Source organism: Bison bison, unplaced genomic scaffold, assembly GCF_000754665.1.
Source record: "Bison bison bison isolate TAMUID 2011002044 unplaced genomic scaffold, Bison_UMD1.0 scf7180017864181, whole genome shotgun sequence".
NCBI classification, from domain to species: domain Eukaryota; kingdom Metazoa; phylum Chordata; class Mammalia; order Artiodactyla; family Bovidae; genus Bison; species Bison bison.
Window position 1 is genome coordinate 8,140,703 of NW_011494753.1, and position 18,966 is coordinate 8,159,668.

General features: G+C 39.9%; 1 protein-coding gene across 2 annotated transcripts in view; it reads left to right on the plus strand.

Annotated features, from left to right (window-relative positions):
- PTPN9 (protein tyrosine phosphatase, non-receptor type 9) overlaps positions 1-18,966 on the plus strand; it is a 71,004-nt gene that overhangs the window by 24,083 nt on the left and 27,955 nt on the right. For both annotated transcript variants that reach the window (XM_010843320.1, XM_010843321.1), the window contains exons 2-5: positions 7,885-8,028; positions 10,343-10,432; positions 11,152-11,276; positions 16,368-16,473. In XM_010843320.1, coding sequence (XP_010841622.1) covers positions 7,885-8,028; positions 10,343-10,432; positions 11,152-11,276; positions 16,368-16,473 — 465 coding nt within the window. The remainder of the gene's footprint in view (positions 1-7,884; positions 8,029-10,342; positions 10,433-11,151; positions 11,277-16,367; positions 16,474-18,966) is intronic.

Consider the following 18,966-nt stretch of genomic DNA (forward strand, 5'->3'; position numbering starts at 1 on the left):
TTTAAGTAAACAAATAGAACTATTTTGGATCGATTTGAAATTCATATATATTTTTCCTTTTTTTTTTCTGAAAGAAAAGTATTAGCATGGAACAAAAGGATAAAAGGTGTTTGGTTCTGTGTTTTACAGATTGATGCCATGTTTGTGGTGTCTCAGTGTTTTTAACAGAAAACTGATGTACTTTGGGTATGTGGTGGTCCTGTGTGTGAACGTTCCATAATTTATTCATGACCTTATTTATTGGTCATTTAGGTTATTTCTAACATTTTGTCATTAGACACAGTGCTGCAGTAAATAAACGTTTGTCTGGTATTCATTGCAGCATTATTTCTAATGGCAAAATATTAGAAACAACTCTGGGTGTGTATTTGTCTTTTACAATTCATGTTTATATTTCTGTACAGTGGATTCCTGGAAGTGGTTGTGTGGGTCATAAGATTTGCACATTTAGAACTATGCTAGATAAGTGCCAAATTGATTTTTTAAAAAAGTGTTATAAATTATATAGTTGCCACATTGTGTGAAAGCATTCATTTCTTACATTCTCTCTCTCTTTTTTTTTTTTTTGGCTGCCCTTTGCCACTTGCTGGGTCTTAGTTCCCAGACCAGGAATTGAACCCAGGTCCCCACAGTGAAAGCACCAAGTTCTACCACTGGCCCACCAAGGAATTCCCCCATATTCTTGTCAATACTATATATGTCAGTCTTGCAAACTATCATCAGTTGACAGAAGAAAATGGTATCCCTTTTTATTTATCTTTTAATATCTATAAATTTTATTTACTTTTTGACTAGGTTGGACTTCCCTGGTGGCTAGATGGTAAAGAATCTGCCTGCAACACAGAAGACCTGGATTCAATCCAGATGTAGTTTAAAAGATGTGAAAGTTTATAGTTTACCTTATTTCCTAGTCTCAGTTCATTTCCTCTCCTCAGAGATGATCAATATTATCAGTTTTTTTTTTCTGTTGTATTCTGCTACAAATACTTTATGCATGTATGAACAGATTCATATAATACACTTTTCCTATTAATTGACATATCATTTGTATCATATACACAAGGATTATGTATACAAATTCTGCATATACTTAAGATTATTTTTGGATTGTATTCTCTTCTTAAAAGTCCTGTCTCTATGAGTCAGGTTTCTCTTTTTTTTTCAAGAATTATTTTAACTCTTTATGTATTTATTCATGACTCCGCTGGGTCTTTGTTGCCCTTGGGCTTCCTCTGGCTGAGGCGTGCTGGCTTCTCATGGTGCTGGTTTCCTTCGTTGTGGAGCGAGCTCTAGGCTCGTGGGCTTCAGTCGTTGCAGCACATGAGCTCAGCAGTTGATCCCTCTATCCCTCGAGGGAAGTTTGCTCAGTTTAAAAAAAAAAAATCATAATGGGTGTTGAATTTTATACGGTGCATTTTCTCCATCTCTTAAGAAGGTTATATACTTTTTCTCCATTAGTATCTGTTTATATAGAAAATTGCTCTGGTAGATGTCCTTATGTTAAACTGTCTTTTCATTCCTGGGAAGAGTTTTCTTTGGTTATGATGTATTTGTTCTCTATTATATTGGTGTTTCTACAACAAGAGCATTATCTGTACCATGAAGCTTTAATAGAATATAGCATAAAAACCATCTGAGTCTGTAGGTAATTGTGTATGTTTGTGTGTAGGGGATATTTCACAGCTCTTGTTTTTTCATTCACATTTGATACTCAGTGGTCATTTGTACTTCTAAAAGTGAATCTTAAAAGTTCCTTGGTTCTTCCTCCTCTGCCCTCTAAATGTTAATATTGTTTAGAGTTCTTTTGTTCATTACTCATTCATACATATTTATTAGATATTATTAGAGATGTTTATTTATGCCAGGCACAGTGCTAGGAGCTAAGTGAATAAAAATAAATATGATCCTTGACTTCGGCTTCCCAGGTGGCTCAGTGGTAAAGAATCCACCTGCCAGTGTGGGAGCCACAGATGTGGGTTCCATCCTTGGGTTGGGAAGATCCCCTCAAGGAGGAAATGGCAACCCACTGCAGTCTTCCTGCCTGGGAAATCTCATGGAAGAGGAGCCTGGGGGGCTACAGTCCATGGGGTCCAAAGAGTTGGACACAACTGAGTGAGCACAATCCTTGACTTAACAGAACTTCCCTCCCTACTGCAGTTTTTTCCTTCTGTCTGGCTTCCCCACTGCTGGAAGAGTCATTTTTAGCTGGGAGAGGAGAATTAAACTTATTTCATCCCTTCTCTTAAAGGTCTCTGTTGAATCCTTCATGGGTATAGAATTACGGACCTTTCCTGTGTGGCTCAGCCTCCCTGTCAGCTCATCTTCTGCCAATCTCTGTCATATACACTGGGCACACGGCTACACTGTATCCCCCAGTAACCCCCATTCCATCATGACTCAGCCTTTACACATTAAAAAAAAAAAAAAAAGCCTTGCTTTTCTTTTTAAAAAAATACTGTATTTTAAAAAAGTGTTTATTTTTATTTACCTGGCTGCACCAGGTCTTAGTTGAGACATGTGGGATCTTTGGTTTTTGCTGCAGCATTTGGGATTTTTAGTTGCAGCATGCATATTCTTAGCTGTGGCATGTGGGCTCTAGTCCCCTGACCAGGGATTGAACCTGGGCCCCCTGCACTGGGAGTGCAGTCTTAGCCTCTGAACCACCAGGGAAGTCCACTTTTACACACATTTTGTTTTCTCTAATGAGAATTCTTATCTCTTCCTGGCAAAGTTTTACTCATCCTTCAAGGCACTCTTTTAAAAAGATTTATTTTTAATTTTCCTGAGAGTTTGAATCCCACAGTACTCTGTTCATACATCTTAGAACTTAAACTATGTGATGCTGACCTATTCATGTCTCCGTGTTTAAATGATTGTAACCTGCTCAGAATGGGTCTTTTTCTCTCTGAGTTATGTCTGAACAGCTACTGTACTGCTTAGCACAAAGTGTGTGTGTGTGTGTGTGTGTGTGTGTGCTTAGTCGCTCAGTCATGTCTGACTCTTGTGACTTAGATACTGTAGCCTACCAGGCTCCACTGTCCATGGGATTCTCCAGGCAAGAATATTGGAGTGGGTTGCCATTTCCTTCTCCAGGGGATCTTCCAGACCCAGGAATCCCAACCCAGGTCTCCTGCATTGCAGTCAGACTCTTTACTGACTGAGCTATGAGGGAAGCCCCTAGCACAAAGTAGTTCCTCAGCAAATACTTGTAAATGCTTGAGTGACCACATGAGTGGATGCCTGAAAGAGCTCTGCTGTGCTGTTGCCTTGAAGAGAGATGCTACTGCTACTAGTCATGGAAGGTTGCCAGGGAGGAAACAAGTCTCTGAACCAACACAGTGTATACTTTCTTCTTGCCTCTCCCCAAAATGTGTGTGTGTGTTGGGGGGTGGGGGGGCAGAGTGAGGTGGTTGTAGGGACATAAACTTAAAAAAGTATATATATTTAGTAGTATTTTTCTGTTGATTTTAACTTTTAAATTATTAAATACACGAGAACAGCTGGATTTTGATTGACCTTTTCCCTTTTTTTGCAGATTTTCTTTATTACCTTATTTCATAACATGATAAAATCAGAAGTTGTTCTTAGAACTTTTTCCTTTCAAGAAGCAGTAAAACCCTGTTTAAGGAAACACTGGCTCTTTTAAAATCACATTTTAAGAAAAGGCAAAATTTTCCTGATAAAATGAAAGTATTTGAGAGTAACCAGTAAATACTAATTTCAAAGAGACTAGGTTTATTTCCCTGTTTGACACAATAACAGAGGGCTAAAGGGAAGATGGTAGTTTTTAGTTTGAAAATTCAACAGGCTTCACCTTGTTGCATTAAAGCAATCTAGTGTATTTTAGTTCAGATTCTGTTTCCCGGCAGATTTATATGGACTAAAGGGATTAACAGACAATTCACAATGAAGGAAAGGTGGGAAAACAGGCAAAAGAGGAAGGTAAATTTACTAATGCGTTTGTCACTGAAATTAATGGGAAAATGGCATATTTGCCAAAATACAGAGGAACCTCACAATTGGTGAAAGGCAGACACTGAGTCTTATATTGAATCACTTTTCTTATTTAGGTATTCAATGCCTTTTTTTTTTTTTTTGCTTCAGTGCACGTGTTTGCCCTGCACAAAGTTGTTCGTGTATTATGATGAGAAATACTCTCAAGTCAGTTTGATGCTGTTGAAAAGGATTTGTGCTCAGGATGGCAGTGTTAATCTCCAGAGCTGCCAGTGTAGGGACAAAAGCATTTAGAGTTGGGAGCAAGGGTATAAATACCTCTGGATCTGGCTTTTTCTATGTTGTCACAGAGCCCTGAATGAGGATAAGTTGCTCCTTTCAAGACTTTTGTCTTGCAGTTGAACACGTATTGGAAATTTCCAATTTAAATTTATGCTTTTGGATAAAAAGGATTAGAGAGATTGAATTGCTGCAGGCTAACGAGAAGCAACAGTGGTTACTTGATTTTGAGGAGCTCTATCTCTGTTGAAAGAAGTTTTAGTGTGAAATGACTGGAGTAAGAAAAAAAAGAATGAACATCCATTCAGAGACTACCTATCAAGGACCAGGTACTGTGGTGAATGCTTCCTATCCATTGTCTTATTCAAGCCTTATCCTTTCATGAGGAAATAGAGACTCAGAGAGAAGTATGTAATTACAGTAAGCTTTTTAAAAAAATTTGGCTATACCAGGTCTTAATTGCAATATGTGGCATCTAGCTCCCCAACCAAAGATTGAACCTAAGGCCTCTTGCACTGGGAACACGAAATCCCAGCCACTGGACCACCAGGGAATTCCCCTACAATAAGCTTTGACTATGCTGAAACAAATTTGCCTATGCTGAACAAGTTGATTGAGGAAGGTTATAAGTGGTAAGGTTAGTTTTTCTGCACATCAGTTCAGACCTTTTCCCAGAGGAAGACCAAGGCTGTTTGAACTGTGACCACTCCTTAGTCACCAGATGTTAACAACTTGTGGTTACTTATAAGCCTAGATAGATTCAAACCATTGACCTTGAGCTGAAGTATTTTGTAAGCTGTGATTGACCTTTTGGTTAGTTCATTCTTTCACCAGGAAATATACTGAGTATTAATTTCTGGAATTTCAGTGATCCCTTCTGAAGAGTGTACTGCTCATTAAAATATCTGGGTCTTGTTTTTCTGGTAACAAACAGAACCACAAATTAGTCTATCCTTAGTGGTTGTGCCAAATCCTTGTTTAAACAGAGGAAGAGATCTGATAACTATCTGGAGAGATGCTGTTAAAGATCTGATTAACTGTTTGGAGAGAGGCTGTTGTTGAAAGGTCATCCTTTCTAGCTTCTGTAAGAGGTTCATCTCTTTCTCCAGAGGAGTGGGGATACAGGAGAGTGAATCCGAGGCTGAACATAACAGGTGGTGTATGTGTGTATTTGTATCTGTGAATACCACATCTCTGTTTATCGGACACTGGACTCTCTTCATGCAAAGCCTAGTCAGGCCAAATCTGGAGGAATTGTTCCCGTGCTTAAAGCCAAGAATAACATCCTGACCAGCAGGGAACAGAGGTCAGCTCAAGGCAGCAGCTCTTGGGAGCTACACGACATCAAGAACCTGAAGGAACTTAGTCTAATAAGAAGGAAGCCAATATGTACCTTGAAGGAGGTGTGTGAAACCTTATGTCTCTTGTTGTTGTTGTTGTTGTTGTTCAGTTACTAGGTCATGTCCAACTCTTGGCGACTCTTCGCGTGAACTGCAGCATGCCAGGCTTCTCTGTCCATCTCTGTCTCCCGGAGTTTGCTCAAACTCATGTCCATTGAGTTGGTGATGCCATACAACCATCTCATCCTCTGTCGTCCCCTTTCCTCTTGGGCTTAGTCTTTCTCACCATCAGGGTCTTTTCCAATGAGTCAGTTCATTGGGATATAAGAAATAAAAAACAATCATACTAACAGGTGATTCATATTACCTCCTGGTCATCTAACTATATTTTCCCCTCCTACCTGGATATTGATTTATCTGTTTATTGTTTTTATTAGAAAAGGAGGAAAAATATATTCTGTTATTCTGGTGTTTTATTCTACAGGCAGCTTTGGAGACGTCCAGAAGTGCTGGCTTTAAAAGATGATATGTTAAACAAATAGCCTTTACAAAATCTCCTGGAACCTTCCAGTTTTCCTGAAGTTTTGTCTCTGGGATCTTTATGCTCCAGTTTCTCTTCCGTCTTTCCTCATTCTGATGCTGACCACTCATCCCACAGAGGCAACTCCAGTTGTTTTCTGGTGGAGCATTCTAAGTTTGTCCTACTGTCCTCTCTGAGACTCATTTCTCTGGTCTGATTTCAAGTGGTTCTGAGCCAAAGTGATTGTAAAAGCTTTTCTTCATAGCCTTTATTTCTTGGCTCTTTCTATTTATGCACTTTGTCTGATTAGTTTTGCTGGTTTCCTCCTTTTCTAGCTGATGTGAGGTATATTGCCTCAGCTGCAGGGTTCTAAAGCTCTGATGCAGCCCCAGGCCTCTTAGATTTTGCTCCACTTTGTAAAGTGCCTTTTTCCTTTCCTAGAAATGGGGGCTGTGGTATGAGCTATTGCTGACTCTTCCGGGACTCTAGTTTGCTATTTGTTTAAACACGTATGTAGCAATTTGGATTGTATTTGCAAGGTAGAACTTGTTGCCAAGACTCTGAACAGGTCATTGCTGTTACCCTTTCTCCCCTATTTTTGAACTGAAAAATTAGAGACCATGGTCACATAGTAGGTTGGTCTTATACCTCTTGAAACAAACCTCATTTTTGCATTCCTTATATGTAGCACAACAGTTGGCCTTTAGGTGTTAACAAATAGTTAAATGCATAATAGTTTAATTAATACATCTTAACTGTGGGGTTGATTGATCAATTAAATCTCAGAATTCTCATCAAGTTGATCACATTTTGGATCCATATGTGAGAGAAGTTTCTGGTTGGAAGGGACCAAACAGCAATGTAGGAAGTGTTTGGCAATTTAAAATATGCAAGCCAAAAAATCCTGATGTAAATCCTGTTCTAAAATGAAGAAAAGAAGGGTGGTTTGGCTAGAGCAGAGACTGGTTAAAACATAAGGAGAAGCAGGGTGAGGCAGGATAAAAGAACGTGGATTAAAAAACAGCAACAATTATGGAGGTAGGCATCCTGTCGGTTTGGGATTAAACCATGAGAATGAAACTTTCCCACCCTTCCCCCAGTAGCAGGCTCTCCACCTTCACTCCCCTCCCTCCAACCGCTATCCAGAGGAGCTGCTAATGACCCTGTGGCCACTAGTGTCCAGCTTTGAGGGCTGCTATATGAAGCATAGAGAGGTCCTGTGAGGTCAGTCAGTGCAAAGAGCAGTTGGCCTTTAGATTCATTAAATTCTTCGTAATCGTTTTGCTGCTCTCAACAGTATTGCTAATTCCAAAGCCAAAACCATTTTCTAATTGTTTTACTGTGTGTGACCAGCTTATGGGACCAAAACAGCAGCTGAGACTGCTTTACTGCCCTGTGCATTATGCAGTAACCCTTCAGAGGGGCCCTTTACTTCTTTTTTAGCCTTAAAAACAAACAAACAAACAAAAACTCTGCTTATTTTTTTGCTCTGGGGCCAGTAATTTGCATCTTATTTGGGAACTTTGCTCTCCCCCCTCATTATTTCTTCATATATCCTTGTGCTAAGTAAGCCCTGCTCTCTGAACCTGGCTCTGACTTCTGGCCTCATTGAATTGTATGAATTGTAATCATTTCTGATTTCAGATCTGTTTCCAACTTTTGTTTTTCCCTGCTGCCTTGGGGTTCAAACTTGCTTGGGCTTGGAGAAAGTTTTTTTTTTTTTCTTGTTTATTTTTTTGTTTCTGTAAATATATTCTCTGATAATTATTCTTTATTTTCTTTTTCAAACAGGCCACCAAGCAGTTTCTTGAAGAGATTAACAAGTGGACAGTTCAGTACAACGTATCCCCCCTCTCTTGGAATGTGGCCGTCAAATTCCTCATGGCCCGGAAGTTTGATGTGCTTCGCGCTATTGAGTTGTTTCACTCCTACAGAGTACGTAGCTCAGAGATGGACTTGCTGTGTGGCACTGGGGCTGTTTATGTTGCTGTTGTCTCTGCCAGTCTGTACACATGGTGTTTCTCCCCACTCCCATAAAAAAAAAAAAAGAAGAAGAAGAAGAAGAAGTGGAGCAGTATCCAAGAGCCCTACCTTGAAGTCAGAAAATCCTTCTGAAGATATTTAGACTCTCCCTAAACAAATTAAAAAAAAAAAAAAGGAGAGGGGGATAAGAGGCACTGGGATTAGTTTATGAGTTTAAGACTAAAGCTCACTTACACCCATTTTATGGATCATCTTGTTCAATATTCATTTATTCAACAGTTATTTATTATATACCTACTATGTTCTAGATGCAGAGATTACTGTTTAGAAAGAGAGAGTAAGCAAATAATTACAGAAAAGCTATGATAGGACAAAACTGTGTTCCGTGGAAAGAAAATTTAGTTAGGAGACTCAAGGAAGCTTTCCTGAAGGAAATGACTTCTAAAGTAAGAAGAGTGAGTAGGAATCGGACAGTGGGGGAGTATGGCAGAGAGAACAGCAAGTTCAGATGCCTAGTGGCAAGAGGGAAATTGAGCTGAGCGGAAATGCTCAGTAGGGGTGGGAGTATGGCAGGAGATTGAGCAACAGAGGTAAACAAGGCCAGATCAGAGAGTATCTGCTTTTTCTTAAGGGCAGAGACATTCATTGACAGTATAAACAGTAAAATGTGTTGATCAAACATGCTTTCTGGAAAGATTTTTTTCACTGTGCTTTAGAGGATGGATCAGAAAGGCTATAGCGGAGACAGATCCATTAGAAGGCTGCTGTACTTATTAGGAATCATGTCATTAAGCATAGTGTTAGTGGGAATAGAGAAAAAGTGGGTAGATTCTAGAAGTGAAATTGATAGAATAAGTTACTTAAATTGGTGTGTGAGGAAAGGGGAGTGGTGGATTCCAGGTCTCTGAGTTGGGCAACAGGGTGGTAAATGGTGGCGGCATTTACTAATTAAGAGACACTGAAGGGGTATGGGTATGTGAACAGAGTAGGCCGTGAGTTCAGTTTGGCCATGTTAAGGTTGAAGTGCCAGTGGGATAGCCAAATAGACATGTCCTCCAAGCAGTTGGGATATGAGTCTAGGGTTTGGGAAAGAACGCTGGACTGGAAGTAGAGACTTCAGAGTGACCACAGTAGAATATTGCAGCTAAATATTGGAGCCATGAGAATGGGGGTGGGCATCTGGGGAGAGAGTGAGGAGTAGGGATATGTGTAGAGCAGAACCTCATTTCATACTTTTTGCTTTTTTCTCACTAGTGTTTGTTAAAGTTAAATTTTCATGGTTTAGGGAAGGCACGCACTCTCCTGTGATTCCAGCATGCATACTATCTTCACTTGCTGCCTTGCCTCTGCAGGCATTTGAATTTGATTTGGGGATGAATTGGGGAAGAATGTGAACAAAGACCTAGTTTGTTGTATTCACCACAGTGTTCTTAACACTTAGTTCAGGGCCCGGCACATAATAGTTGCTCTACAAATATTGGCAGAATGAATGAATGAGTCAGTGAGTGAAATGAGTGAACAAATGAATGATAAAAAGCCCACAAAAGACTCTTAGAAGGAGTAGCTGAAGAAATAGAAAAACCAAGAGAGTATTTTTTTTTTTTTTAATAAAAAATAGAGAATCTCTTAGGAAAAAGAGAATGTGAGTGGTCAACCTTATTAAAAGGAGGACTAAAGATGCGCACTGGATTCAGTGACTGGAAGGTCCTGGTCACTGGGGCAGGAGCTCTGGGTGGTATGGTTAGACTGGGAGGAAATGAGAATGTGATGGAATGAATGTTGAGGGAGCTGAGGGTGAGCTTAAAGAATGTGGCTGTGAAGATGAATTAAAATGAAATCATGGTAGCTATTGTTGCAGAGGATACTAAGTGGGGGGATGGGTCCTGTTTAAGACAGAAGAAGCCTAAGCCTGGATGAGGTGTTAGGATATATGCTTCCAGGCAGTTTAGGTGCATATTTTAATATCAGTGCTGCTGCATGTTTAAGAAGTTTAGCTTTGTACTCTAATGATTGATATATATTGATTGGTCTTCAGGGTTAAGCTTATCACTCATTCAAAGGAAAGATCCTAAGCTCTGAGGGGCTGATAAGGTAGCATTAGACAAGAATTCTGCTAACAGTTGGCCTAGAGGAAGGTTACAAAGGAATTCATGTTTCAATAAGCTGATTTCTAAAATCCCTTATCTGTGAGATTTGGTGGTTACATAAAGCTGTCGTAAGTATACAGTATTTTTATATTAATTTATCTTGCTTGTTTTATTTTTAGGAAACACGAAGGAAGGAGGGCATTGTGAAGCTGAAACCTCATGAGGAACCTCTCCGTTCTGAGATCCTTAGTGGAAAATTCACCATCTTAGTGAGTATTTATGAAACCCTCTTGTAACATCTCTTTATTTCCTTTTGTAGCTATTATTCTCTTTGGACTTTGTTCCTAGATGTCTTATCCTGAATCTAGAGTCTTAATAGTGGGGAATAGATGTAAAACAGCTGTGAAGTTTGGCATAAAATTATTCTAGTAATAATTGAAAAAATTGAAACTCAGTTGTTTAGTAGTTTTAGAAAAGTTTCCTCACTGGTCCATTAAGGTCAGTCAGGACCTTTGGGAGTTGTATACAGCGTGTCAGAGCCCTGTCCTTCCTTATTTAACGTAAGTTCTCTCCACTTAGAGACCACAGCCTTTCAGGTAAGTGTCCAGTGGTACTTTTAAGGCAGAGCGTGGAAACCATGGTCGTATTCTATGGTTTTCTCCTGTTGCTTTTTCTTCACTATCCTGCCTGGGAAATTAGCTAGGCAGCCAATATAGACCATTGTTTAATTTAATTTCTCTGTACTTGAAGAGTTAAGAGAACATAGTTTTTTCCTTCCATAGGAATATGATCCTGGGAGTGCTGAGAGTCAGACATGGGATGATTAAAAAGTTTTTTTCCTTTTCTGGAGCAATTGATGCAAATCAGAGAAGTATTTTCAGCATCTGTGCTCTTTATGGCAAACCTTTGTCCAGCCTATAAGAAGCCTTAGTGATTTCTGTGATTTTTCTATTTGATATCTAAATATTTCTTGTTTTGTTTGCTCTAGAATGTTCGGGACCCAACAGGAGCCTCTATCGCCCTCTTCACTGCCAGATTACATCATCCCCACAAGTCAGTCCAACATGTGGTACTTCAGGCTCTGTTTTACTTGCTGGACAGAGCTGTGGATAGGTGAGCTTGGACATTATCTTTTGGGTGTTCTACATCCAGATGGGAAAGTGACAGTGTTTGATTTGATTAAACTCAGCAGTGCATTCACCGTGCTCCTAGGATGTGCCTTAGGCAGTGCTATGAATAGAAAACACTCCATGTCCTTAAGGGCTTGGCGTGTTTCCAGGTACTATCAAGATGATGAGTATTCTGCATCCTTACCTGCTTGGCTCTATTTCAGGGTAACAGAAGCTAAGAAAGCTAATTAACTAGCCATTCTTAGTGTACTGAGAATTACTTATTGAAAGAGTGTGAAGGTAAGATGACCTGTGCTGGTTCTTTCTGTCCATTCTCCCCTGGTGTTGATTTTCAAAACCGTCTGGAGCCTCAGTTTCTTTATCTGTAAAAGTGGAATAATGCTGAGGATTTTAAGAATCAGCATTCAGGAGAGAGGAGTCCAAGAGCATAAGTTAAGCAGAATCATCTTTATAAATAGTGTGCTGTGTGTTCAGTCGCTCAGTCGTGTCTGATTCTTTGCAATCCCGTGGACTGTGGCCCACCAGGCTCCTCTATAAGCCAAAAGAACCAGCTTGGGTCATGTCTCCATTCCTGCTCTTAGGTAAATAGTATTTTTACTGTTCTATGGACAAAGAAACTTAGGCCCCAGGAAGTTTTGTGGCTTTTTTACAGTCATCACATATTGACTGAACTAAGTCTAAGACCCTGGTTTCTTCACTCTTGGTCAGAACTATCTGTACTCCTACTATGTCATCTTTCTCTCTTACATCCTTTTTTCCCTCGTGCCCACCATTTACAGTGTGTTATTGCTCCCAGCGTCATTCACTGGTCCTCTGGCTTAGAAGTCATATATCGAGGGCTGAGACTGGAGATAGTGAGAGGCAGCTAAGCACCTTAGTCATACTTCTGTACTTAGAGGATGGGGATAGCCGAAGGATTTTCTGAGGTGGGGCTCTGTGTCTAGTTCACTTTGCTCCTGCCTTGTTATTATTACTTTCATGTACTTAGCTTCTGCTGGTGGTGTTCAGGGGGAGATATATCCAAACCACACCCACAGCATTATTCTAAAAACGAGAAGTTACTAAGGAGAAAGGATTTCTCAGTTCTTCTTTCTTATGATTGTTCTTCAGACATAATTTCTGGACTATAACTCCCTTTGAAATGTTTCTTTACCTCAGGGGGTTGAGTGGAAGGCTCTTTGACCGGAAATTTAGCATTGGCTTCCTCTTTGAGCAGCTTAGAGTCAGAGCTTTCATACAGGCATGACAGTGACCAAAGCTTGCTTTTTCCAGTGAGAGTATTGAATCCCATAGGAATACCACAAAGGTAAACGTAATTAAAACTTTGTTCTCATGATCTCCATCACTTTCTTAAAAATCCTCAGTGACTCCTCGTTTTTCAGAGGGTGCATGTAGGCTAAGTAAATGTGAGCCCTTTTCTTCCCCTAAATGAAATATTCTACCAGTGAGTAGAAACTTTTGTTTTCCTTTGTTACCTTGGAAGAGGAGGAAACCCTCTTCACTAAATCTTGCCCTTCTGTGAAGGCCCATTTCTGTGCCTGGCTCCCTCACCCCTCCAACTAGTCATAAAATTCTTTCTACTCTGACTTTAATAGCAGTTATTACTAATACCAATCATTTTGTATTTAATTATACATAGCTTTATGATGTCATTTATCTTATGCTTTTTTTTTTAACCTACCACTGGGTGGTAAGCTCTAGGAGGGCAGGGAACCTTCTTTTCAACATCATATGATGGAAAATTCCTAAATCCCCATGGTGGAGAGCAAATCATATCAACTTTCACATGCCTATCATTCATCTTCTTTCACAGTGATCTGAAACCAGTCTTGTTTTGTTGATAGCTCCTCACCCACCCTTTTGGAGAAGGCAATGGCACCCCACTCCAGTACTCTTGCCTGGAAAATCCCATGGATGGAGGAGCCCGGTAGGCTGCAGTCCATGGGGTCGATAGGAGTTGGACATGACTGAGCGACTTCACTTTCACTTCTCACTTTCATGCGTTGGAGAAGGAAATGGCAACCCACTCCAGTGTTCTTGCCTGGAGAATCCCCAGGGACGGGGAAGCCTGGTGGGCTGCCGTCTATGGAGTCGCACAGAGTCGGACACGACTGAAGCGACTTAGCAGCAGCAGCACCCACCCTTTTACTTTTGATTATTTTGAAGCAAATGTCAGGGGCAGCAGTAGTCTTCTTGGTGTTCCCAGTTATATCCTAGTTCAGGAATCAGTCTCAATAGGGTAGGGAAGCAGTTATTCTTAGTAGGGAATTAGCGTTGTTGTTGAATAATGAACCTTATATTCTGTACCCAGGGAAGTAAAAATGCTATTGCATTTGTATTTCATATGACTTCAAAGGATGAGCAGTTTCAGGTCTAGGAATATAGAATCTGCATCATTATGCACTATAACTTCTTTTATTAAATTCTGTTTTCTCTGGTGCTGATTTCTCTTTGTTTCAATCCCCTGCCACGGGCTGGAGCTATGAGGGGGAAACCTGTAATTCTTCTGGTTTGGCCCTTATTGAGCCTGTGGAGAGAATCGAAATCTCTAGATGTGGGTGGTCTTCTCAATGCTGGGCCACTCATTTAACACAGCATCTTTGATCTTGGTAAATTAGTCTCTCTGGGGTCGTGAAAAAAGGAGACAAGATATAGCTCTCACTTTAACATGTGAGGGGCCATTTGAAATTAAGTCCGTATAGAAACTTGGTTCTACTTCAGAGATTTTTGAAGTGCTACTTCATGGATAGGTGCTTCTGTCTCGTATTATGTTGAAAGGATGAAGTTATGGAGGTTTCCAGGAGGTAATGCCAGAAACAAAAAATAAGGATACAAAGTAACATTGAGATTCCTGATTTCAGGAATTTGTTTTGTATCAAAAAGTTTTCTTGAATGTCAATACATGTGAAAACTCTTGCTCTCATCTGTGAATAGTCCAATCAAATAGTTTATTTCTAACAGTCATGTAGGTGTGCAGATCAGAAGCAGGTGAAGATCGGGCTTGGTGGAAGAGTGCAACTTTAGGAATTAAGGAGATTGGACCAAGTGATATTTTTTGTCCCTAACTTCAATCTGGGAATAGGCCCACCAGCTCTTTATCTACTTTTTAAGATGCCTCCCAAAGACCATTAGTAGGTTTTTCTCTTCCTTCATTAAAGTCATCAGAGATAAATACATCATCATTGAGTTTAGAATTTTGTTTTACAGTTTTTCATAGACCCACAGTGTTTTCTTAGTGATGGGCTTCGAGCCCACTGAATTACAATTCTGTGACCATTCATTATATTTGCAAGGACCGTGCTGTGGACTGTGGAGGGTAATGAGGTGAACAAAACATGTTTTTGCCCTCTAGGAGAGAATGAGATTGCTATACAAAATTGGAGTATATTAAGAGACACTAGAAAAATCCACAGAAAGATTTGTGGGGCTTCGAGGGATGTGAATGATGGTAGTACATTTGGTGACAATTATCAGGGAGACTTTCATGGAAGAGAAAAGTTTTTGAGTTAAACATAGTATGGTACAGAATTTGGATAGTCAGATTCAGAAATAAAGGAGAAAACAGTTCAAATTTTGATAACCTAGATGCTCTGGAACATTCTCAGACTATGAGTTTGGTACTTGATGAATCTGGATAAATATGCATCAATAAGTATAATTCAATTTCCAACATGTGGGCTTCTTCCTCCGTAGTATCAAGCAGTTCTCCCCCACCAACTGGGCATTTCGCAGTTCAACTCGACTCTGACACTATATAACTGGAGATAGCCTCAGATTACACAAGTTAAGGGTTCAGTCCGAAAAGACTGTCCCTTCAGACGCCAGTGGCAAGTCCAGGTTGTCATCTCTGCTTCTGATCATAGATCAAAGGGTCCAGTGCCCCCTCCTTGGGTTTGATTAATTTGCTGGAGCAGTTTATAGAACTCAAACATTGTACTTAATATGTTACCAGTTTATTATAAGAGGGTATAATTTAGGAAGAGCCAAATGGAAGAGATGGCACCCCACTCCAGTACTCTTGCCTGGAAAATCCCATGGACGGAGGAGCCTGGTAGGCTGCAGTCCATGGGGTCACTAAGAGTCCGCACGACCGAGCAACTTCACTTTCACGCATTGGAGAAGGAAATGGCAACCCACTCCAGTGTTCTTGCCTGGAGAATCCAGGGGATGGGGGAGCCTGGTGGGCTGCTGTCTGTGGGGTCACACAGAGTCGGACACGACTGAAACGACTTAGCAGCAGCAAATGGAAGAGATGCATAGAGGGAAGGTTTGGGGAAAGGGGCATGGAGCTTCCATGCCCTCTCTGAGAGGAAGTCGCTCAGTCATGTCTGACTCTTTGCAACCCCATGGACTATAGCCTACCAGGCTCCTCCGTCCATGGAATTCTCCAGGCAAGAGTACTGGAGTGGGTTGCCATTTCCTTCTCCAAGGGATCTTGCCAACCCAGGGATCGAATCCGGGTCTCCTGCATAGAGATGCAGGAGAGATGCATGGAGGTAAAGGTATGGGGAAAGGGGCATGGAGCTTCCATGCCCTCTCTCAAAGGGCTACATGTGTTCATCTGCGTGTGTTCATGTGTTCATCAACCGGGAAATTCTCCAAAATCATATCCTTTTGGCATTTTCTGGAGGCTTCATTCATTGCAAGGCATGATTGATTAAATCATTGGCCATTGGTGACTGAGCTCAGTCCCAGTGCCAGTCCTCTTCCTGGGTGTGGGAGGGTGGGACTAGAAGTTCCAACCCTTTCTAATCACGTGGTTGGTTCCTCTGGCAAACAGCCCGCATCCTTAGATGTCCTAAGAGCATTCCAAGGGTCACCTCGTTCATATAGCAGTGGATACCTTCCTTGCTTTCCTAGGAAATTCCAAGTTTTAGGAATTCTGCCAGGAAACAGGGTCAAAGTACAAATATGTATTTCTTATTATAAATTCTTTGTAAGGCCAGTGTTCAGGGAAGGCAGTTATTTCATTCCCACACACACTCTCTGTGTTCTTTGTTTTTGAGCCAGGTTTTCAATCTGCCTCATCCATCTTATTACTTATAAATATTTTTGTTCAATGATTGGTTTACAGCTTTGAAACTCAGAGGAATGGACTGGTGTTTATCTATGACATGTGCGGTTCTAATTACACCAACTTTGAGCTGGATCTTGGCAAGAAAGTCCTAAACTTGCTAAAGGTAAGGAAGGGCTGTGGGAGGACCCTTTCAACCCTCCTTCAGTGGCTACTTTTTTCTATTCTTTGTGAGGTTTAGGAATGATGTAAGCTTCAGAATTATGTTCAATGTAAAGGTCACCTGTAAATGATGACCAATACCTGCTTCCTCAGAATAAAAAACAGTCTTAAAAGTAAAGTGGGAGGAATTAAAATGCACAGGAACAATGAGTTGTAAAGGTGGGATGTCTCTTTCTTGGAGTTTTATAGAATAAAAATTAATGAAGGTTAGGGATGGTCATTGTCTGTGAAAAATGTAACCTAGCCAGTGATTTTCAGACTTTTTGTCTTAGTCTAGTCGGAACCATGTTTTCCATTGCAATTTAGTTCACAAAGGTATATGTACACTAAGTCTACACATACATATAAAGTTATATACAGAGATAGTTTCTTATTCTCTTATCTCAAACTCTTAGGTCCAGAGTGTTATGTAATATTTTGAACTTTAAAAGATAATGTGGTATGTATGTCTCTCTAGTATCAAGTATTTCTGCAATGAAATGTATTATTCATAATGAGTGGAGAAGAACAAAGGTCATAAATAACCTGTGAAATTTCAGGTCAGAGTTTGCTGTCGCATGGATTTTTGCACCAAACTAACAATAGAAACCAGTGGTTTCAGAGATGTTTAGATTTCAGAATCCAAGGATATAGGTGTATAGATCTTTGTGTACATATTTATAAAACAAAAATGCTTCATAAAACAAACTTTACCTTTGCTCTGTATAGTCATTTTGATTATTCTATTCTATATCATATTTCTAAAGTGTTAGTCGTGACTTACTAAATTGATTTCAGGACCCGCTGCATGACAACCTGCAGTGGGAAAAACATTCACCCAGGAGTCTGTGTAGTCTTTGTTCTAGTACCTCACTTGGGAGTATTGTGGAACTGGATGTTTAGAAGTATTCATTTACTACTACAGCTTTACAGCAGAAATTATAGAAAGAGAATATTATAATGCATGTTGTTCACTGGGACTTACATTTTTACACTCATCACTGTGTTGCTAAAATTGCTAGTGTGGTTTGTAGCTGATATTCATTCCTTTTTAATTGATGGTTGAAGGATTCATGCCTTTTAATTCCTCATCCATTGGTGAATATACCATTTTGTTTATCCACTTCTATTGATGGCTCCTTGGGTGGTTTTATGATTTTTGCTATTAATATTAGAAACAGTGCTGCCACGAACATTCTTATACATGTCTTCTGGTGAGTGTGTGGGAGAATATCTCTAAGGCAGAATGTGTATCTGTGCTTTGTGTGCAAAGAGAGCAGGTATGTTTGGACCATTTTTCCCATTCCCAGTCTTCTCAGAACTAATTTCACCCTCTGGGGGCGATACCACCCCCACTGAAAATGCTCTAGAGTATACATCTAGGAGTAGAGTTACTGGGTCATAAGGCCTGGGAAGATTCAGTTTTATAAGATAGTGTTTAATTGTTTTCCAAAATGGTTGTGCCTACCTGCTATGTGTAAATTTTCCACATCCTTTCCAATACATGATAATGTTGTACTTCTTAATTTTTCCCAATCAACAGGTATAAAATGGTATCTTGTGATATAACTCAAAATCTGTTTTATTAGTGAGATTAAGTATCTCTTCATATATTTATTGGCCATTTATGTTTTCTTCTGCACAGTGCCTATTTATGACTTTTACCCATTTTCCTATCATCCATTTATGTAGTTGTTTATGTATTAGTACTAATCTCTTTGTGTGTATGTCAGGCTTCTCTGGTAGCTCAGAGGGTAAAGAATCTGCCTGCAATGCAGGATACCTGGGTTTAATCCCTGGGTCGGAAACATCCCCTGGACGAAGGCATGGCAACCCACTCCAGTATTCTTGCCTGGAGAATCTCATGGATAGAGGCGCCTGGTGGGCTACAGGCTATGGGGTCGCAAAGAGTCAGACACAACTGAGCAACTAACACACACACACACTTGTATATGTACATACATACACATCTGTATACATACATACACATGTATGTACATATACACACATATACTCAGTTTATAGCTTGCTTTTTCACTTTTTGTAGAGTCCTTTTGACTAACAAAAGTTCTTCATTTTAATATGGTTAAATGTGTCTGTGTTTAATTTCTGCTTAATACATTTTGCATCATAAGTCCTTCCCTATTCTAAAGTCAGAAAAATAATATTAAATATTTATTTTTTTACTGCTCTACCACTGATTGCACCATATGCATTAATTTTTTATTGTGATAAAATACACACTTATACACAATCTTATGGTTACTGTTGTTAACAATTTTGAGTGTACAGTTCAGTAGCATTAAGTACATTCACAATGTAACCCTTTACCACTATCCATTTTCAGAACTGTTCATCATCCCACACAGAAACTCAATGCTCATTAAACAGTATATCCCCACTCTGCCCCACAGTCCCCGGTGACCTCTCTTCTACTTTCTGTCTCTATGAATTTGCC